Genomic DNA, 22,500 nt, shown 5'->3' with positions numbered 1-22,500 from the left:
AACGTCACCACAAAGTACAGCATGATGAAGCCGTACAAGGCAAGAAACAAACACAGACGTCAATAACCGGAACCTTGTACAATGCGACGGCATACCCACCAAACTCCAGTAGACATAAGGAGATCACAGCAGCTATCACATGTCACCTAGCCAAAGATATGGCCCCAATAAACACTGTACAACATACACTCTAAGGAAATCAGACTGTTTGATGTGCATATGATGATAGGGGGAAGTTGTTATCACCTGCATGTCTCAATTTTTATTTTTTATTTTTGTTAAAGTAATTTATCTTCCAATGATTTAACTACTACTATGCCCTTGCCAAAGCACTGTTTTTTTGTTTTGTCAAAGTTCATCAGTTTAATAAACATTTTGTGAAAAAAATCGTGCCAGAGAATCGTGATCTCATTTCTAAGCAGAAAAATCGTGATTCACATTTTTTCCAGAATCGTGCAGCCCTAGTGTTAGTTTTAGTTTTTTTTGTAATGGGCTATGTGTTGGGTGCGAGATTCAAATAGATCATGATAAATGTTTCCTTTATTTCCTTTGGTTTATCATCTCAGCCCCAATAAGGTTATTAACTCTTACAGTTCTGGGGGTTTTGAATTTTGGTTCTAGTGTAAACATCCCAGTCTCAGTAAACATATTCACCATGTGTTGCATGTTCAAATAGAAACACTGAATTATGAATGAAAAAAGTTGACAAAAACAAAAACTAAGGACATTTTCACTATAATTTTAGTTAGTTTTAGTTAGTTTTGTAACCACACACTACAGTTTCAGTTAGTTATCGTTTTTTTAAAAACTCTAGCTTTTATTTTTATTTCAGTTAACGGAAATCTTTTTTCAATTCTAGTTTTCGTTATTTCATTAGTTTTCGTTAACTATAATAACCTTGGTGGAAACTAGCAGCCTTGCTATAATCCGGCATATTTACAAAGATGTTTATCGATGTTCATTAATGTGCACTGTCCCTATCCAAAAATAAAGTATTCTTAAATATAGTTGTTTTTGGGCAGTTTGTGCTGCCTGTCAAACATTTGCAGCATTACTTTGAACACAAAAAAGGCACAAAAAGTGACACATGTAAACGACAATATATTGAGTCCAGACAAAAACTATCGTGTCCATTTTTATAAACTACCGGTCAAAAGTTTTAGAACACCCCAATTTTTCCATTTTTTATTGAAATTCAAGCAGTTCAAGTCAAATGAACAGCTTGAAAGGGTACAAAGGTAAGTGGTGAACTGCCAGAGGTAAATAAAAAAAGGTAAGGTTAACCAAAACTGGAAAATAATGTACATTTCAGAATTATACAAGTAGGCCTTTTTCAGGGAAAAAGAAATGGGTTAACAACTTAACTCTATGGAGTCTTGGGCTATTTTGTCCATTTTTGAATTCTTTTCATGTCTTTGTAAGTCATTTTGTGTCTTTTTGTGTCTTTTTTGGTCATTTTGTGTCTTTTTTAACTCATTTTGTGTCTTTTGGTGTCTTTTTTTGTCATTTTGTTTTTCTTTTTTTTGGTCATTTTGTGTCTTTTTTTAGTCCTTTAGTCCAACATAAAATGTGATTTTGAATTTTTTTTTTTACTTTCAAAACACTATCATGCTCAATAAAGAATTTTAAATGTTGCAAATGTGCATTAATTTCAGAGTACACTGAGACATTAAACTGCATCATTTTCAATTCAATTCTGGAAAAGTTGGTGTGTTCTAAAACTTTTGACCAGTAGTGTATATCGAATGATAAATGAGTATAATAACTATGGTGACGGGGCTAGTCGTGTGGCGTTGTGCGTCTCACCGACACGTTGAGCGGGTTGATCTCCACCTCCGTGCTGCAGTTGATTGGTCCTTCCGTGTCGAAGCTGGTGATGTAGAGCAGCGAGCCGTTCTTGAGGCGGTACGGCCATTTGACCACCAGAGACGCCTTACTGATGGTGCTGGGCCCGCTGTTATGTAGCTGCAGGAGGAGCACACACACCGCTCAGCACTGCTCACTACTATAGTACTGTTACTAACACTGGAGCTACTTAAAGTACTCATTGTGCAGAACAATATATAATATTATTGTTTAACCTCTGAACCCCACCAACCCTTTGTTGGCTTTCAACCGTTTGTCTGCGTTAAAAATAATCGCTTTAGTTATCATTTTAGTATAAAGAAGCTGAAAATATAAATACTTGGGTAACTTAACACTTTATCGGGCGATATATAACTATATATATATATATATATAACTATATTTGGGAATTTCAGTGGATATCAAAATGGGGTCCCCATGTCTCTGTTTGGTCATAGAACCACATGGATTTGTACGAGGAGAACTTGACCATGACAGCATATTAAGGCAAGTATGAATAAAAATAAAAATACAAACCGGGGGGGGGGGGGTTTACCAGATTAAAGTGTCAAATCTACAAGAAAAAAATGTGCAGATTTAAGAGATTTAAAGTGGCAAATCTGCTCCAAAAAAGTAGCAGATTTACGAGACAAAAGTGGGGAAAAAAACTTTTTTCTCGCAGATTCACCACTTTAAATCTCATAAATCTGCACATTTTTTCTCGTAGATTTGACACCTTAATCTGGTAAACTTTTTTTCTCAAAATATGACCCCCCCTCCCCTGGGTCCGTATGTTTTTTTTACACATTCTGGCTGAATGAAAAATCCTCCAATATTCTCTAGGGTTGAAATTTGGAGTTTGCAAGTATTTCAATGAGTGCCCTGTTAAGGGTTAAATGTAGTTGCAACTGCTAAAGTCTAAACTCCACAGACATATACTAATATATATATGTGTGTGTGTGTGTGTGTGTGTGTGTGTGTGTTTGTACCTCGTACACGTGGACGATCTGCGGCCCAATGTCGTCTCCCACCACCGGAGGATCTCGAGGTTTCCAGTTAGCGATGGGAAGCAAAATCGTAGCAGGAGACGACGTCCTGCACACACACACACACACACACACACACACACACACACACACACACAGACACACACACACACACACACACACAGACACACACACACAGACACAGACACAGACACAGAGACACAGACACATACACAGAGACACACAGACACAGACACAGACACACACACACAGACACACACACACACACACACACACAGACACACACACACAGACACACACACACACACACACACACAGACACACACACACAGAGACACAGACACAGAGACACAGACACACACACACACACAGACACACAGAGACACAGACACACACAGACACACAAACACACACAGAGATACACACACAGAGACACACACACACACACACACAGACACACACACACAGAGACACACACACACACACACACACAGAGTGACACAGTGTTCACATGTACTATAAGAGTGAGTGTGTGTGTGTGTGTGTGTGTGTGTGTGAGTGTGTGTGTGGTACCCTCTGATGGAGACTTTAGCGAGGACAGCCAGCTGGATGATGCTGGACACTTGAGGACTCTTGTTGTTGAACTGATTGGAGCTGAAACACAAACAGCAAAAACACGTCACAAAAATATTAAAATATATAAATATCAATTAAAATATTTAAATAAAGTGATGTTTGGCTCTGAAGCTGCTGTAACACAAACAGCCACAGGGTGGAGCTACACACACACTTACACACACACACACACACACACTTTTATAGGCAAATCAGGTTTTTCTTTGATCCCAAAACACCTTAAAACTCATGTGAGTTCATTTATTCATAGAAACAAACTGACTTTTATCCTTTTTAAAGTTAATTTGCATTAAATTAAAAGTTTTCCCATAATAAACACTGGCTGTCTCTACGTCACGCTGGCCCTTTAAGAAACTATGAGCTCAGGTTTTGCCTATTTTTAGAGAATGAAAGTTGTTTGTAGCTGCAGTTTAATAAAGAAGAAGAAGAAGAAGAAAAAGAAGAAGAAGAAGAAGAAGAAGAAGAAGAAGAAGAAGAGCAGCTCATTAACATGCTGCTGCTCTGCACACACAAACACACTTTGTCATTTAAATGAATGTCTGAATAAAAGCAGCAAAGCTTCGATGAATGCTGATCTCACACACACACACACACACACACACACACACACGTTTTACTAGTCTTGGAGTCTGAATGTGGGATTCTGGAGGAGTTTTAAACATTTTTGTTGATTCTGATTAGGTAATAATTTGTTAAACTCGGCACCAAATGAGTATAACTGAGTATAACTGAGTATAACTGAGTAAAAAAAAATTTTTTTAGACACAACTGGGCATTAAGAACCTTATTTATATCTTCAACTCAACAACAAAAACTGACAAAGAATACAGAAATCTACAAAATGTGGGATTCTGAAGGGAATTTTCAACATTTTTATCCATTCTCGAGGGTCAGAAATGGTTCAATTTAGCACCAAATGTGTGAAACAAATGTTATTACCCAAAAATGACGCATCCACCTTCATTCATTAAATCACACAAATTACGCAAATATACTAAATGTCAAAAGTTTCTGAAACCAGATCACAGCATGGAGTTTTCTCTCTTGGAGTCTGAATGTGGGATTCTGGAGGAGTTTAAACATTTTAACTGATTCTGATTAGGTAAAAAGAGGTAAAATTTAGCACCAAATATGAGTAACGAATGGTGTCAACATAAAAAAATCTTTTGAGACACAACTGAGCCTTAAGGATATTATTTATGTCTTTAACTCGACAACAAAAACTGACAAAGAATACAGAAATCTACAAAATGTGGGATTCTGAAGGGAATTTTCAACTCTTGTTCTCTGGCAACAAAAACTAACTCTTTTTTTCATCCTGCGTTCTTATCGTGCAATTCCACTAATTTTGCACTATTTATGCCATCCCTCATGTAAATATTATACAGTATTTCTTCTTGTATATCATTTCCTTGTATTTATATATCATTGTCTCATGCATTCTCTAATTTTGCATATTCAAACTAGTTTTTAACTATTTTCCATTTCATTGTAATGGTGTTGTGTTGCTGCTGGAGGTGCAATTTCCTGAAGGAACCTTCCCGAGGTGAGTTTCTATCTATCCATCAATTTAGCACCAAATGTGTGAAACAAATGTTATTAAATCACAGCATGGATTTTTTCTCTGCTGCTCTAAAATTCTTGGAGTTGGAATGTGGGATTCTGGAAGAAGTTTGACAATTTTCATTGATTCTCAAGTGGCCAAAAAAGGTAAAACTTCAGCAGCAAATGTGTGAAACAAACGGTGTGAGGCAGCAGCCAATATGGTCTCACAGAAATCCGTGAAATAGCCACGGATTTCGCTTAACTCAAAATCCGTGGAATAGCCACGGAATCGCTCAAATTTCCGTGAAACTGACACGGATTTCGCTACAATGCAAGTTAATAACATACAAAGTGATTATGTACATTCACTGAGTGAATATTTAGAAAATAAAACATATATTTCTCGCTAGAAATGTGATCAAAATCCATTTTTATGCAGAAACTAAGTCAAAATATTGATTTTTCACTAAAAATGAGAGAACTGTCCGCCATGTTTTTTGTTCTGACCGCTGGGACCTTGAAAGTCACGTGACTTGGAACAAACCAAACAAATATCCATGGAATAGCCACGGGATATGACTGTCATTAACTTGCATTGTAGCGAAATCCGTGTCAGTTTCACGGAAATTTGAGCGATTCCGTGGCTATTCCACGGATTTCTGTGAGACCAGGTTCCAGCAGCAGCTCTGAGACGTTCTGAGCCTGAGAACTGGCTTCAGATCCTCAGACCTCAGCCGTATAAAGCCATGGATCATCCTACCTGACGATCTGCAGGTCGAACCTCACCGACGTGTCGTCCTCTGACAGCTGCAGCACGCTGAACCTCAGCTCGGCCAGCACCTGGCCAATCACAGCACGGCAAGACACGGCAGGTAGCGCAGCAGGAGACAACAGAACAACCTCAGAACACACGCCATGTTTATAGTGTCTAGTCCAGGGGTGGGCAATTAATTTTCCCAAGGGGCCACATGACCAACACCACGAAGGTTGCAGGGGCCGGACCAAAACTCTGAACTAAATTCTACTCAATATTAATTTAATCGCTTTATAAAATACAGTAAATTATCTGGTTTTGAGCTGCTACTGATAGGAACACATGTTATGATAAGACTGTTAATGTGGAGTAAATAAAATATAGCAGTAAAAAGTAGTAAATACTCCAATCACTATATCACTAGTCCATTTATTTTAAACACAACTGTAAATGACCTTTAGTAAGCTTCCTATTTGTGTTTTTGTATTATATAGCTTGTTTTTCATGTTTGTAAATTTTCAAGGTGTTTAACAATGTTGAGGTGCTTTTATTTTGAAAAAGTGCTGTCCAGTGTGAAACGGGTGCTTTCATTTTGAAAGGTAGTGACAGGAAATAACCGATAGAACGGTTAAATGAAAAAACGAACGGTAAATAATAACGAGTGCGTAGTAATTCATATAAAGTTGATATAAAGTATCAAAAAGGGGCTGACTGACAGGGTAACAAGGTTTGTTAGAGTTTATTTTCTTCTGTCATATATATTAGTGGCTATATTTGTTGTCTTAACTATAGTAAAAGTGCTTGTTAGCTAGTGCTAATGTTTGCTATTTTTTTCAAAATAAAAGCACTGCGGTTATATTGATTTCTAATTTCTGGGTAACCTCACGCGGGCCGGACAAGGACAGCCAACGGGCCGGATGTGGCTCAATGCCCAGGTCTGGTCTAGTCAGACCTTTAGGGACTCGTCAGACTGTAAATCTGAGCTGTCAGTTAAAGGGTTAAAATGTAACAGGGTGTAAAAGTAAATTCTGTGATGGTGTTAAAATAGATTGTTAAAATAGTCAAACTGATAATATGGAAAAAACAGGGTTAAATGTTAAAAAAAGCACTTCTTTTTTAACCACTACTTTTACTTTTAAGCCCCAAGCACTGGTGCTTGGGGGATTGCCCTGAAGCCCTAATTATAATTAATAAGGTTGTAAAGGAATGGAATCAGTCTTGTGTACTTTCACAATAAAAGCCTCCTAACACTGACCTTGGTTCCTCCCTTCATGGGGTTCCCGAGGTCACAGACCACTATCTTGGTCTGGTTCTCCTTCCTGTTGCCGCAGGACAGCCGGGTCTGCCGGGGAAAACACAGTCAGCATCACGATTCAATCTGCTGAAACACATGAAGAAGAAGAAGAAGAAGAAGAAGAAGAAGAAGAAGAAGAAGAAGAAGATGGAGGAAGAAGAAGAAGAAGAAATAGAAAAAGAAGAAGAAGAAATAGAAGAAGAAGAAGAAGAAATAGAAGAAGAAATAGAAGAAGAAGAAATAGAAGAAATAGAAAAAATAGAAGAAGAAATAGAAGAAGAAATAGAAAAAATAGAAGAAGAAATAGAAGAAGAAATAGAAAAAATAGAAGAAGAAGAAATAGAAAAAATAGAAGAAGAAATAGAAGAATAAGAAGAAGAAATAGAAGAACAAGAAGAAGAAGAAATAGAAGAACAAGAATAAATAGAAATAGAAGAAGAAGAAATAGTAGAAGAAGAAGAAGAAGAAATAGAAGAAGAAGAAATAGTAGAAGAAGAAGAAATCGAAGAAGAAATCGAAGAAGAAGAAGAAATCGAAGAAGAAGAAGAAGAAGAAGAAGAAGAAGAAGGCACTGACCTGGCCCTTGACGACCCCGGTGAAGTCGGCCTGCGGCGGCAGGTAGATGTGCAGATCGGCCTCGTACGCGCCCTCGCCCTGGTTCTCAGCGATCACCTCCAGCGTCAGAGCGTTATCGTCCCCGGTGTACATCTGCTGACGGTCACTGTGGCAACAACATGTCATCATTATAGAATAATAATAACATGGTGAAGGAAAAGTAATGTTTTTATTTTGAAGGAAAAAGTAATGCTTTTGTTCTTATTTTAAAGAAGAAGTAATGTTTCTGCTCTTACTTTGGAGGAAAAGTAATGTTTCTGCTTTTATTTTGAAGTCAAAGTAATGTTTCTGCTCTTATTTTGAAGTAAGAGTAATGTTTCTGCTCTTACTTTGGAAGAAAAGTAATGTTTCTGCTTTTATTTTGAAGGAAAAGTAATGTTTCTGCTCTTACTTTGAAGGAAAACAAATGTTTCTGCTCTTACTTTGGAAGAAAAGTAATGTTTATGCTTTTTTTTGAAGGACAAGTAATGTTTCTGCCCTTACTTTGGAGGAAAAGTATCATTATAAAGACAATAGTTAACAGAAGACAGAAGCTGTAAACAATGAATAAATAATTATGTTACTAAATGTGTAAAAAAAAATAACAATAAAAATACATTCAGGCATGAATTAATTGATAAAATGTGATATAAATTGATATTTATTATTCATTATTATTTATCTTTGCGTACCAAAAGGCACAAAGTTGAGCCCATGATGCATATATATTATTATTAATAATAATAATAATAATAATAATAAACAAGAAGAAATGCATTAATACAGAAATAAATAAATAAATTCAGAACGTAATAAAAATAAATATAAAAGGAAATAAATAAAGAAGAAAATTCAAACAGAAATACCAATTTAAGTCACATTTTATCAATTCTGAAACATAAAACTGCCATATCTGGTTCTGTTTGTGAAACAAAGTCTTTCTCTCTTTCCACTCAGACTTTAAATTCATGCTCATGAAATTATTTTGGTATGAACAGTGTGAAGTCAGACCTCTTCACCGACAGCCTCAGGTCGGGTTTACAGATGTTATCTTCTCCACAGTCCAACAGGATGTGAGCCTGAAGGAGGAAGAAAAGATCAATGACTGCTTATACATATATATATATATATATATATATATATATATATATATATACAGTGTTTCCCACACATAGACCATTTTGTGGCGCACCCCCACATAATGGAGACCGACCGCCACAAAATGATTGTTTTATTTTTTTCCCCCTCTCTAGGACATTAAAAAACTGTAACGTCCGTAACGTTAGCCAACGCACAGAAGACACCGCATTCATATCAATAAATAAATGTTTTACAATGAACCGGTCTCAGAGCTGGCAACACTCTCCGGTAACGTTAAGGCATATTGAATGGTTTCCGCAAATGCTGTTAACGGGACGAGAGCAGTCAAAGCGGCTGCTTCAAGCTAGCTACATCGAGGGTAGGTTCGCTTCCTGTTTTCAAAGTTAAAGCACAAATTCTATCGTTAAAAAGGGCAACAGGCGTTTTATTTTTGTGAATGTAACCGGAAGTGCGCTGCTCACGACGGCTAGCTTGAGTAGCGCCGAATTCGTCCAAACAAAAGTGTAAACAGCTGGTATTTAGACAAATTAACGACGCACTGGGGATCTAAATGGCTACTTTCTCGCCTAAAAATGTTTGAAATGTCAATAAAGTGATATATTTAAATAATTTAGGACTTTACTGGTGTCAGTGGAGCACCACAAATTGCTATCTGGTCTGTGGGAAACACTGATATATATATATATATATATAACATACATATATTATTAAAGCTAATGCAGTACAAACATCAACCGACCAAACACACACACACACAGGTGTGTTACCTGCTTGGTGACGTTGGATGGCGCCGACACATCAATGATCGGCAGCAGTCCGGTTGGATCTGCAGCTCGCTGGTAGTCCAGACTGTACTCCATCGCCACGGAGATCGGCGTGATCTTATCCCGAAACCCACGATCGTCCTGACACACACAAACAGTGTTCACTCTTATTTTGAAGGAAAAGTAATGTTTCTGCTCTGAGTATGAAGGAAAAGTAATGTTTCTGCTTTTACTTTGAAGGAAAAATAATTTCGAGCTATGGTTACTACTCTTACTGTGAAGAAAAAGAAATGTTGCGAAATGTTGCAACTCTTATTTTGAAGGGAAAGTAATGTTTCTACTCTTATTGTGAAGGAAAATACATGTTTGTGGTTTGTACTCTTATTCTGAAGAAAATGTATATTTCTACTCTTATTGTGAAGGAAAAATAATGTTTCTACCTATGGTTACTACTCTTACTGTGAAGAAAAAGGATGTGGCAACTCAACTTGACGGAAAAGTAATGTCTATACTCTTATTGTGAAGGAAAAGTCACGTTTGTACTCTCATTCTGAAGGAAAATCTAATCTACTCTTGTTCTAATCTAATTCTACTCTTATTGTGAAGAAAAATATTATATAAAAAATAGGAGTCAAAACATGTTTTTCTTCAAAATAAATGTATCTACTCTTATTTTGAAAAACAAATGTTAAAACTCTTATTTTAATCCTGACACACACAAACAGTTTTCACTCTTATTTTGAAGGAAAAGTAATGTTTCTGCTCTTAGTTTGAAAGAAAACTAATGTTTCTGCTCTTACTTTGAAGGAAAAGTAATGTTTCTGCTTTTACTTTGAAGGAAAAATAATTTCGAGCTATGGTTACTCCTACTGTGAAGAGAAAGAAATGTTGCGAAATGTTGCAACTCTTATTTTGAAGGGAAAGTAATGTTTCTACTCTTATTGTGAAGGAAAATACATGTTTGTGGTTTGTACTCTTATTCAGAAGAAAATGTATATTTCTACTCTTATTGTGAAGGAAAAATAATGTTTCTACCTATGGTTACTACTCTTATTGTGAAGAAAAAGGATGTGGCAACTCAACTTGACGGAAAAGTAATGTCTATACTCTTATTGTGAAGGGAAAAGTCATGTTTGTACCTCTCATTCTGAAGGAAAATCTAAACTACTCTTGTTCTAATCTAATTCTACTCTTATTGTGAAGAAAAATATTACATAAAAAATAAGAGTCAAAACATGTTTTTCTTCAAAATAAATGTATCTACTCTTATTTTGAAAAACAAATGTTAAAACTCTTATTTTAATCCTGACACACACAAATAGTTTTCACTCTTATTTTGAAGGAAAAGTAATGTTTCTGCTCTGAGTTTGAAGGAAAAGTAATGTTTCTGCTTTTACTTTGAAGGAAAAATAATGTTTCTGCTTTTACTTTGAAGGAAAAATAATTTCAAGCTATGGTTACTACTCTTACTGTGAAGAAAAAGAAATGTTGCGAAATGTTGCAACCCTAAAAGTAATGTTTCTACTCTTATTGTGAAGGAAAATACATGTTTGTGGTTTGTACTCTTATTCTGAAGAAAATGTATATTTCTACTTATTGCGAAGGAAAAATAATGTTTCTACCTATGGTTACTACTCTTACTGTGAAGAAAAAGGATGTGGCAACTCAACTTGACGGAAAATTAATGTCTATACTCTTATTGTGAAGGAAAAGTCATGTTTGTACTCTCATTCTGAAGGAAAATCTAATCTACTCTACTCTTATTGTGAAGAAAAATATTATATAAAAAATAGGAGTCAAAACATGTTTTTCTTCAAAATAAATGCATCTACTCTTATTTTGAAAAACAAATGTTAAAACTCTTATTTTAAAGAAAGAAAAGCTTTCTTCTACTTTTATTTTGAAGAAAAATAAATGTTTCTAGTGTAACTTTATTGAAAAGTAAAGTTTCGTTTGGGTTAATAACTAGGGCTGTCAAATTATTGTGTTAATTGCGATTAATTAATTACAGTCATATTTAGCGCATTATGCTATTAATGTAATGAATTTAAATGGAATTATCTCAAATTGAGTGCTTTTCTCAGAATTTTTTAGGTGAGATTAAAAAAAGAGATTAATTAGATCAAATAATTACAGATCATAATTAATTAATCTCTCAACAGCACTATTAATAACTGATATCTGCTCACCAGGAAGACCATCTGCTCCTCGCAGGTCGCTCTGCCCCCGGTGGACACCTCCATGGTCTTGGAGTACTGGTAGGCCCGGTTGAACAGGAAGAGGACGCGCTTCGTCAAGTCCTTCTGCTTCAGACGGTCCAACGTGAGGTCCACTTTGAAGTCTGAGCAGACAGAGTTTATTATTATTATTATTATTATTATTATTATTAGTATTGTTATTACTATTATTATTATTATTATTATAATGAATGCAGACTCACTGAGCTTGGCTGGAGCTCCGCGGCCGCTGGCCTTCAGACAGTATTTCACCATGAAACTGAACCAACATTCATACACATTATTATTATTAATAGAGAGCTTTAATGGCCCAACCAGAGGTGGCACCAAGTCATTGTTTTGCAAGTCACAAGTTAGTCTCAAATCTTTGCCCCTCAAGTCCTGAGTCAAGTCCCAAGTCAAGACAGGCAAGTCCCGAGTCCAGTCTCAAGTCAAGACCAATAAGTCTCAAGTCAAGACCAACAAGTCTCAGGTCAAGACCAACAAGTCTCAAGTCAAGTCCCAAGTCAAGACCAACAAGTCTCAAGTCAAGGTCCAAGTCAAGACAGGTAAGTCTCAGGTCAAGTCCCAAGTCAGGACCGACAAGTCTCAAGTCAAATCCCAAGTCAACACAGGCAAGTCCTGAGTCAAGTCCCAAGTCAAGACCAACAAGTCTCAAGTCAAGTCCCAAGTCAAGACTGACAAGTCTCAAGTCAAGTCCGAAGTCATGACAGGCAAGTCTCAAGTCAAGTCCCAAGTCAAGACCAACAAGTCTCAAGTCAAGTCCCAAGTCAAGACTGACAAGTCTCAAGTCAAGTCCTAAGTCAAGACAGGCAAGTCTCAAGTCAAGTCCCAAGTCAAGACCAACAAGTCTCAAGTCAAGTCCTAAGTCAAGACAGGCAAGTCTCAAGTCAGGACCAACAAGTCTCAAGTCAAGTCCCAGGTCAAGACAGGTAAGTCTCAGGTCAAGTCCCAAGTCAAGATCAATGAGTCTCAAGTCAAATCCCAAGTCCTACAGTTTGAGTTTCGAGTCCTTTCGAGTCCTTTTAACAGCAGAGTAATAATATTTACACGGATCACGTATCCTTTTAAAATCTGTATTTATTTATCAACATTTTTTTGCAAGAACATTCTTCAAACACGTTCTAAAAAATAGAGTTGTCCTTAGTAACAGACTTTTTAATCTTTGGGTTTTTACAAGTCATGTGACTCGAGTCCACACCTTTGGCTTAAACTGTAAATAACAACTGTGAATTTTTCACGTTTTAAGCAGCGTCACAACTTCAATACAATCAAAAATCTAAAAAGTATTAAAAAATGTGTTTGTTATATGACAGAAACTGAGCGACTGATGATAAATGAATAAATGAAAAAATGACTAAATAAGTGAATGAATAAATAATTAAAACGAATGAAGGTTTCTCACCAGGACACCTGCGTGGTGGTTCCAGGAAGGGTGCAGGTTTTATCTTCTGAGTTGATGATCTGAGGAGTCAGGTCTAAAGTGGCGTTCACACTGAGCACAGGACGAGCTCTGACACACACACACACACACACACACACACACACACACACACACACACACACACACACACACACACACACACACACACACACACACACACAGTAATGAAGGAGTATTAAATGTGTCCTAATAGCTTCTATAAAGTCAGGAGGAGAAAACACTTTGATATCAGAGGTGGCCTCGCTCATTAAACTCCTCACACACATACTGCCACAGCAGGGGCACACACACACACACACACACACACACACACACAGAGAGTATGGTTACCTGTATAAAACAGCCTTGTCTGCTCCGAACACGCCCACTATTAAATCTGAAAGATAGACAAACATCAGCTGTTTTCATCTGAGCCCTGCTGAGTGTGTGTGTGTGTGTGTGTGTGTGTGTGTTTGTTTGTGTGTGTGTTTGTGTGTGTGTGTGTGTGTGTGTGTGTGTGTGTGTGTACCTGGATATCCATTCTGGTCGATGTCAGTGTTTCCAGTCATGGAGTATCCAAAGCTGGCAGGCATGTAGCTGGACGCCCACTTCCCTTGCAGGACCTGACAGAAACAGGAACCAGACTGTTTGAAAATCACACTTTTTTTGTTTCTGTGTGTTAAATGTTGATCCAGTCAGTCAAAGTGAAAGAAAATACTGATCAGGTCATAGAGGTGAGGTAACATGGTAATAACTGGTATCTACAGGCAGGATGAGAGGAGTCACAACCTGACAGAATAAAAGTGTTTCTACTTTTATTCTGAAAAAAAAAACCTCTTACTTTGAAGAAAACCCTTATTTTGAGGAAAAATAAAAAGTTGCAACTCTTACTTTGAAGGAAAAAGTAATGTTTCTACTCTTATTTTGAAAAACGTTCATTTTTGCAACTCTTATTCTGAAGTAAAGAAAATGTTTGAACTCTTATGCTGAAGGGAAAAGGAATTTTTCAACTCTTATTCTGAAGTAAAGGAAATGTTTCAACTCTTAGTCTGAAGAGAAAAGTAATGTTGCAACTCTTATTTTGAAGTGAAGGAAATGTTGCTGGTCGGGGTGTCTACCTGTGAGGGGGCGGAGTCAGGACCTCGAGGGCGTCCGTTATGGATGTAGACCAGACCGTGACCGTCAGCGCCGCCGTACGGAGCAGAGATGGCCACATCTGCAGGGAGACAGAAGGTCAGCCTGTGTGTGTGTGTGTGTGTGTTTGCGTGTGTGTGTGTGTGTGTGTGTGTGTGTGTGTGTGTCTCACCGTTGTACCCGTCCATGTCCAGGTCTCCAAGCGCCGCGATGGCCGAGCCGTATCTGGCATAAACCTCCGACCCCGTCAGCAGCTGAGGAGGGGAGTGGAAGGAGAATCCACCACGACCCAGATACACCGAGACCTGTACACACACACACACACACACACACACACACACACACACACACACACACACACACACACACACACACACACACACACACACACACACACACACACACACACACACACACACACACAGACACACACAGACACAGATAGAGACACACAAACACAAACACAGACACGCACACACACACACACACACACACACACACACACACACACAAACACAGACACACACACACAAACACAAAAACAGACACACACACACACACACACACACACACAGGTTTATATCTTTAAAAACATCAGAAAGTTATTAATATTTGTTATTATTTCAACAGCAGTGACAGATACTACAAAGTTCTCTAAGAAGCTTCAGTCCTCTGACAGAGTGTGTGTGTGTGTGTGTGTGTGTGTCCTACCTGTCCCACCTCCCTCAGTTTCCCATCAGACCACCTGTCCATGAAGAGCGGAGCTCCGACCAGCAGGTCCACCAAACTGACACACACAACAACCACTGCTATGAAAACTGACATTAACATTAACATGATATTTATTGTTTTATAATAAAGTGTCAGTGAGCAGCTGGAGGTCAGAGGTCACAGACGTCATTAAAGCACTCACCCGTCGTTGTTCACGTCCGTTGCCGCCACAGAGTGTCCGAAGTACGCCGCCATCTACAGACGGACAGGGAGACGGTCAAAAAATGTCCAGGTCCCCGAAACTCTCCACACCTGAACTGTTCCTTCAAATACGGTCTACAGAACTCATTAATATTGTATATTAACTCTCAGCAGCTCATATTAACTTTGATTTAACTAAATAAAAGTTTGAACCCTTATTTTGAAGCAAAATAAAAGTTGCAACCCTTATTTTGAAGAAAAATAAGTTACAACTCTTTTTTTGAAGGAAAAAGTAAGGCTCCACTCTTATTTTGAAGAAAATGAATTGTGCAACAAGAAAAACAAATGTTGCAACTCTAATTCTGAAGAAAAACTAATGTTGCAACTCTTATTCTGAAGTAAAGGAAATGTTTCAACTCTTGTTCTGAAGGGAAAAGTAGCAGCTGCTCATATTAACTTTGATTTAACTAAATAAAAATAGGAGAGGAGGAGGAGCAGGAGAGGAGGAGGTGGAGAAGGAGGAGCAGGAGGAGGAGTAGTCTGCCATCAACTGATGTTAATGACAGACTTCCTTCCTCTTTCATCTGTTTCCTGTTTCTCTGTAAAACTGTCAGACTTTTATCTCTGCAAAGATAAATGTTCCCTTCAGTCTCCTCCTGCTCCTCCTTCCTCCTCTTCTCCTCCTTCTGCTCCTCCTCCTCTCCTCCTCCAATTAAGTATTTCTGTTATTTATTAATCCATTCATTTATTAATTATTATTTTATTATTACTATTATTTCCACATTTATTATTACAGTTGAAACCAGAAGTTTACATACACTATATAAAAAGACACATATGCTTTTTTTCTGACTGTCTGACATGAAATCAGACAATCACTTTTCCTGTTTTAGGTCCGTTAGGATTACCAAAATTACTTCCATTTGCTAAATGCCAGAATAATTTTTTTAGACAATTTTTTATTACTTTCTTCAAAGTCTGAAGTTTACATACACTAACATTATTATGCCTTTTAAAAATTAAGGTCTTTGTCCCTGTGTGCATTTGCAAACTGTAATCTGTTTTATGTAAAAGCATACGTGTCTTTTTATATAGTGTATGTAAACTTCTGGTTTCAACTGTAATTCTACATTCATTTATATATACATATTTTTTAATTCTTACATTAATTTAGACATTTATTAATTTGGTCACCCAACCAAGCCAGAATGTAAATGTATTTATTTATTATTATTTTATTCTGATTTATATTTATGGATAAATGTGGAGCAGCTCACCTGTGTGCCGGTGTAGTTCACCACGGACTCCATGTTCTGTCCATTAAAGATGTTCACCTGCAGACACACACACACACACACACACACACACACACACACACACACACACACACACACACAGGGCAGTGAGCTGAGCTTCAGCATGTGTGTGTGTGTGTGTGTTTGTGTGTGTGTGTGTTAGTGTGTGTGTGTGTGTGTGTGTGTGTGTGTGCGCGTGTGTGTGTGTGTGCGTGTGTTAGTGTGTGTGTGTGTGTCGGTGCGTTAGTTTGTGTGTGTGTTTGTGTGTGTGTGTGTTAGTGCGCGTGTGTGTGTGTGTGCGCGTGTGTGTGTGTGTGCGTGTGTTAGTGTGTGTGTGTGTGTGTGTGTCGGTGCGTTAGTTTGTGTGTGTGTGTGTGTGTTAGTGTGTGTGTGTGTTAGTGTGTGGTGAGTGAGTGTGTGTGTGTGTGTGTGCGTGTGTGTGCGTGTGTGTGTGTGTGTGTGTGTGTGTCTTACATAACCCAGAGCTTTGTCTCCACGAGGAACTCCGGTCACATAATCTGTGAAGAGGAAACACGAGTTCAGTCTCTATCCAGTTATAGATATAATATATAAATAATATTCAATAACTGTTCAGCCAATAAAGTTAATTTTAATGTATTAATGTATAAATGAATGTAACAGGATTAAAAAACAGGAATCAAACTCTCGTTCTCACCTTCTTTTCCATCATCGTTAAAATCTCCAACTGTCACCGAGTATCCTGCACACACACACACACACACACACACACACACACACACACACACACACACACACACACAAAATATAACAACGGCTCCAAACATTCTCAGTTATGATCTCGATCTTTCTTCTTAATAAAGTTAAGTTCAGGAATTTGGGGGATTTTTGCACAATTTTCATCTTAAAACTTCTCATAAACTTTCCTCAGAGGAAACAGAAAGAAAGTGACATCAGGTCTAAAAACAGGAAGAATCTTTTAGCAAAAGCCTGATTAACATTTATTTATATTTTCAATCACATGTTCATTGTGTGTGTGTGTGTGTGTGTGTGTGTGTGTGTGTGTGTGAGTGTGTGTGTGTGTGTGTGTGGTTACCGAGGTAACTGTCGTCATACTGGGCGCTGGCTGACTTGGTGGCAAGCGTGTTCTCGTACGGATTTGTGTATTCTTCAGAGGACCGAGTAAGGATCTCCGACACGTCATCGGAGATCAGCTGACCTGCAGAGAGAACACAGGAGAACGTTACAGAACATACAGAGAGAACACAGGAGAACGTTACAGAACATTACAGAACATAAAGAGAGAACACAGGAGAATGTTACAGAACATATAGAGAGAACACAGGAGAACGTTACAGAACATACAGAGAGAACACAGGAGAATGTTACAGAACATATAGAGAGAACACAGGAGAACGTTACAGAACATTACAGAACATATAGAGAGAACACAGGAGAACGTTACAAAACATTACAGAACATAAAGAGAGAACACAGGAGAACGTTACAGAACATACAGAGAGAACACAGGAGAATGTTACAGAACATAAAGAGAGAACACAGGAGAATGTTACAGAACATACAGAGAGAACACAAGAGAACGTTACAGAACATACAGAGAGAACACAGGAGAACGTTACAGAACATTACAGAACATACAGAGAGAACACAGGAGAATGTTACAGAACATACAGAGAGAACACAGGAGAATGTTACAGAACATAAAGAGAGAACACAGGAGAATGTTAGAGAACCCCCGCTTAAAAAGCAGTGTGTTAGAGAATATAAAGAGAACGTTAGAGAACATCAACAGAGAGCTGAATCTCAGAGAACATGAAGAGAACAGAAGGAGAGAGGAGAACAGTAAGAGAAGAACTGCAAGACAAGAACCAGGAGAGGAGAGAACGAGAAAAAACAAGAAGAGAACAGAGAACAGAGAGAGAATGTGCGACGTTAAACAGCAGTTTGTTTACAGGCTGAAACAGTCAGAACATGTAATTAAAGGAGCCGCAGAGACACTGTGTTAACGAGGGTCTAACCAGAACCAGAGGAACCAGGGGGTGTGTGTGTGTGTGTGTGTGTGTGTGTGTGTGTGTGTGTGTGTGTGTGTGTTTGTTTGAGTGTGTGTGTGAGGACTCAACAGGAAACAATAATTAGGCTTACACCCTCAGAAGAAGAAAACATGTGTGAGACTGAGTCAGCGTTCAGGATACAGTCAGTGTGTCACACCCTCTGATGTCACACACACACACACACACACACACACACACACACACACACACACACACACACACACACACAGTCTCCTCTGTAACTTCTAACATCAGTCTGAAGCAGAATAAAGGTTTATTTATTTATTTATCTGTGATTTAATGTGAATAAACAGAACGTGAATTGGTTTTCTCAATGTAATCTGGTTTCACTGAGTTATAAATCAATGGATATAATTTTTTGGAGATTTTGTTTTAAGTTTCAGTCTCTTAAAAAAGTCCTTAAACTGTTCCACAATCCATACAAAATAACACAAAAGTTGACTGAAAAATAGATAATTTTTGGTTTAAATTAAGTGACTTGTTAATGTTATCTGGCTAGTTTTATGGGTTTTATGCATTAATAAGTCTAAAGCCAAAATAAAGAGATTTATCTTTGATTTAATGTGAAAAGATGGTTCTATAGGATGCTGAAAAAACTCAACATGATGCTGATGTGGAAATGAATTGATGAATGAATTGATGCTTTGTCAGGTCTGAAGAACACAAGAACACTGCTGTTAAAACGATGGTTTTCTGAATGGAGTCTGGTTCATCACAGCGACGCTGAAAGTTACAAACTTTGTATAAAATGTTGACGTGAAACAGCTGATGAAGGACGTGTGGGTGTAGAGAGAGCCGGCTCACTTTGATACGAGTTAAAAGACGAATTAAAGACGTAAAAATCGAACAAATAACTTACTCCTTGAGGCTTCAAAAAGATATATTTGTTAACAGATGGAGACCTGCCATGACCATACTAATGCAATAATCTCATGTTACCTTTATTTTATTTTACTTTATTTCACTTAATTTAATTTGATTTATTTCCATTAACACAGTTTATTATTTAATTACTTATTGTTTGTTTGTGTTACTTTGGTTTAACTATGTCATTTATACATATTTGACTTGATGTATATGATTTAATGCTGTATTAAGCAGATCACAAATGAAAAACAGCAGACTAAATGTGAATTTGTATATGCTGCAAAAATTGAAATAAAATTTAAGTTTAAAAAAAAACACCGTAAAAATCTCAGTGGAGTTGTGCAGGTAACAGGAGCGTCAGCGGTGACGAGTCGGACTCTCAGTGGTTTCATTCTCTGGAAGTCCTGCAGTGACTCATCACGTCGTCATGCTGACGCAGCACAACGTTAAACCACCAAACACAACAAGAGCTGGAACCTCCGACACCAACAAGACTTTTATAGAAGCATGTTGATACTGCAGCAGGAGCTCTGTGTGTGTGTGTGTGTGTGTGTGTTTAGGGAGATGTCACACACACTCACCCTGCCAGTAGAAGCTTCCAGGCCCTCCCACCACCACCCTGTTGTTCTTCTGAAACATAAAAGGAGATTTTTTTTATAATTCAACGGCAGATGTTTAATGCAACAAAATAAAAGCTTTTATTATTGTTGTGAGCTGAATGATTTCACTAAATCTCAGTTTCAGTTTGACTTGCTCACAGAGATATTTAGTAAATTAATTCAAATAAAAAAGATGTTAGCAATTAGTTATGAAAATGAAATCCTTCCAATGTCTTATTATTAGTATCTTGGAGACTTTTCAAAGAATAATTTGGGACATTTTGGTACCAAGTTAAGTTTTATTTCAGACGAGTTTCCTGGTGTTTACCTTGAGGAAGTCAGCGCTGAAGCCGGCCTGACAGAAGCCCTGGCCCTCAGGGGAGGTGGCACCTGCACACACATCATATATTAACATAAAGAGATATGATATATAACATCAAGAGATATGATATATTAACACAGTGGCAGACTCAGAGGGGGGGCAGAGTGGCGGAAACGAGAGGAAGTGCCTTATTGGCTGCCCTTTACACATGCAGAAAAATTATTGGGTGCCCTCTAGGGTGCCCCTTCATACAAAATATTATGATGATGTGCCCTCTAGAGCAAAAAAACTTGATAATGTGCCTTAATAAGTGCCCTTCTGCCCTTCTCTCTTTGGTATCCGACGAACGGGAAATGCAAAAGAGGCGTTGCTTTCATGTGGCGTCGCTATGACGAACAGCTACATCGAGTGGTACTAAAATCCGTAATGGATAACGAAGCAAAAAGCAGATTAATAGTATTAATAGTCTGCCTGTACCCGGAATAGAAAAGCGCAATTAGATACCATGTTAAAAAAACACGATAACGTGCCCTTGCAATAGAGAGAAAAAAAGAATCCCAGTGAAGAAAATGATCTGCAGTGATTAAAAAAAAATGTCACAGTATGATATCAATAAAGATTCTATAATACAATATCACCCAACTGTGAAAAATATTATGTGAGGTGTTTGCTCTCATTTAGCTGAAAAAGTGGATTCAATTGATGCATTTTACTTAAAAATTTACAACTTTTCTCCTGGGGAGGCATGTCCCTGGACCCCCCTACAGGGTTTGGTTCAATGGTTTTAATTGTCAACACCATATCATTAATTACTTTGATCTGGATCTCCTTTTAACTTAATGCTAATTGTACTAAAGGATGAGGTCTATTGCATCATACATCATGCATCATAATTAGGCGTGCTGGTGGGGCTCCATGTTGTGCAGAATGTGCCCTTTTTATTTTTTTTGCGCCTGCCCTTCAAACAGTCTGAGTCCGCCACTGTATTAACATAAAGAAATATGATATATAACATAAAGAGATATGTTAAATATCATAAAGAGATGTGCTGTAATACCAGACCTGATCTGCAGGGGGAGTACTCCACCACCTTGGCTCCTTTCTTGAGGAAACAGGTTCCGACCGGCTCGCGCTCCGACACGCCGAACGTGGACCACTGGTAGAGAGGAGCACACGCCTGCAGGGAGTAATCTGATTACATTACTGCAGTAAAAGTACTAGCACCACACTGTGAAATGACTCCACTACAGTAAAAGTGAAAATAAAGTATCAAAAGTAAAAGCAATTGTGATGCAGATTGTTTTATATATTTTTTTATATATTATTATTATTATTGATGCATTTATGTAAACAGTGCTTGTCAAGGTAGGGCTCATTTATTTTAACTCCTTAATATGATTTTATGTGGTTAAAAAAAGTCTAATCACATTAACCCTTTATCAGGCAAAGAACTATATTTGGTAACTTCAGGTAATATTTCCAGAAAAAAGTTAGAAAATTTGCTAGATTGAAGTGGCAAACCTACAAGAAAAAAGTTGCAGATTTAAGAGATTTAAAGTGGCAAATCTGCACGAAAAAACTTGCAGATTTACGAGAAAAAAGTGGGGGAAAAGCAGTTTTTTTCTCCCAGATTCACCACTTTAAATCTCATAAATCTGCGCATTTTTTTCTTGTAGATTTGCCACTTTAATCTCGTAAACTTTATTCTCAAAATATTATTTTCGTATGTTTTTTTTACACATTCTGGCTGTATGCAATATCCTCCAATATTGTCTAGGGTTGAAATTTGGAATTTGGAAAGTATTTCAATGAGTGTCCTATTAGGAGTTAAAGTGGTGAATCTGGGAGAAAAACGTTTTTTTTTTTCCCACTTTTTTCTCGTAAATCTGCCACTTTTTTCATGCAGATTTGCCACTTTAAATCTCTTAAATCTGCAACTTTTTTTCTTGTAGATTTGCCACTTTAATCTAGTAAATTTGCAACTTTTTTTTCTCTAAATATTACCTGAAGTTACCAAATATAGTTATTTACCTGACAAAGGGTTAAATGTATCATGTTCTTTGTTTAATCTCGAGCTGAAAGTAAATAAAGCCGTGTTA

The 22,500-nt window shown here is 37.5% G+C and overlaps 1 protein-coding gene across 1 annotated transcript in view; it reads right to left on the bottom strand.

Annotated features, from left to right (window-relative positions):
• Positions 1-22,500, bottom strand: part of itgav (integrin, alpha V) — a 42,973-nt gene that overhangs the window by 8,461 nt on the left and 12,012 nt on the right. The window contains exons 4-27 of the mRNA XM_059342390.1: positions 21,464-21,578; positions 20,408-20,469; positions 20,062-20,110; positions 17,617-17,739; positions 17,218-17,262; positions 17,016-17,059; positions 16,524-16,580; positions 15,248-15,300; positions 15,046-15,121; positions 14,507-14,639; positions 14,319-14,416; positions 13,730-13,823; positions 13,552-13,597; positions 13,183-13,290; positions 11,981-12,036; positions 11,730-11,881; positions 9,544-9,681; positions 8,687-8,754; positions 7,658-7,802; positions 7,043-7,129; positions 5,794-5,873; positions 3,426-3,506; positions 2,835-2,940; positions 1,807-1,965 (exon numbers count right to left, since the gene is read on the bottom strand). Coding sequence (XP_059198373.1) covers positions 1,807-1,965; positions 2,835-2,940; positions 3,426-3,506; positions 5,794-5,873; positions 7,043-7,129; positions 7,658-7,802; positions 8,687-8,754; positions 9,544-9,681; positions 11,730-11,881; positions 11,981-12,036; positions 13,183-13,290; positions 13,552-13,597; positions 13,730-13,823; positions 14,319-14,416; positions 14,507-14,639; positions 15,046-15,121; positions 15,248-15,300; positions 16,524-16,580; positions 17,016-17,059; positions 17,218-17,262; positions 17,617-17,739; positions 20,062-20,110; positions 20,408-20,469; positions 21,464-21,578 — 2,175 coding nt within the window. The remainder of the gene's footprint in view (positions 1-1,806; positions 1,966-2,834; positions 2,941-3,425; positions 3,507-5,793; positions 5,874-7,042; positions 7,130-7,657; positions 7,803-8,686; positions 8,755-9,543; positions 9,682-11,729; positions 11,882-11,980; positions 12,037-13,182; positions 13,291-13,551; positions 13,598-13,729; positions 13,824-14,318; positions 14,417-14,506; positions 14,640-15,045; positions 15,122-15,247; positions 15,301-16,523; positions 16,581-17,015; positions 17,060-17,217; positions 17,263-17,616; positions 17,740-20,061; positions 20,111-20,407; positions 20,470-21,463; positions 21,579-22,500) is intronic.

Source organism: Centropristis striata, chromosome 10 (genome assembly GCF_030273125.1).
Source record: "Centropristis striata isolate RG_2023a ecotype Rhode Island chromosome 10, C.striata_1.0, whole genome shotgun sequence".
In the NCBI taxonomy this organism is placed as follows: Eukaryota; Metazoa; Chordata; class Actinopteri; order Perciformes; family Serranidae; genus Centropristis; species Centropristis striata.
The sequence above is the reverse complement of the archived record's forward strand: the minus strand, read 5'-3'. Positions and strand labels throughout refer to the sequence as shown.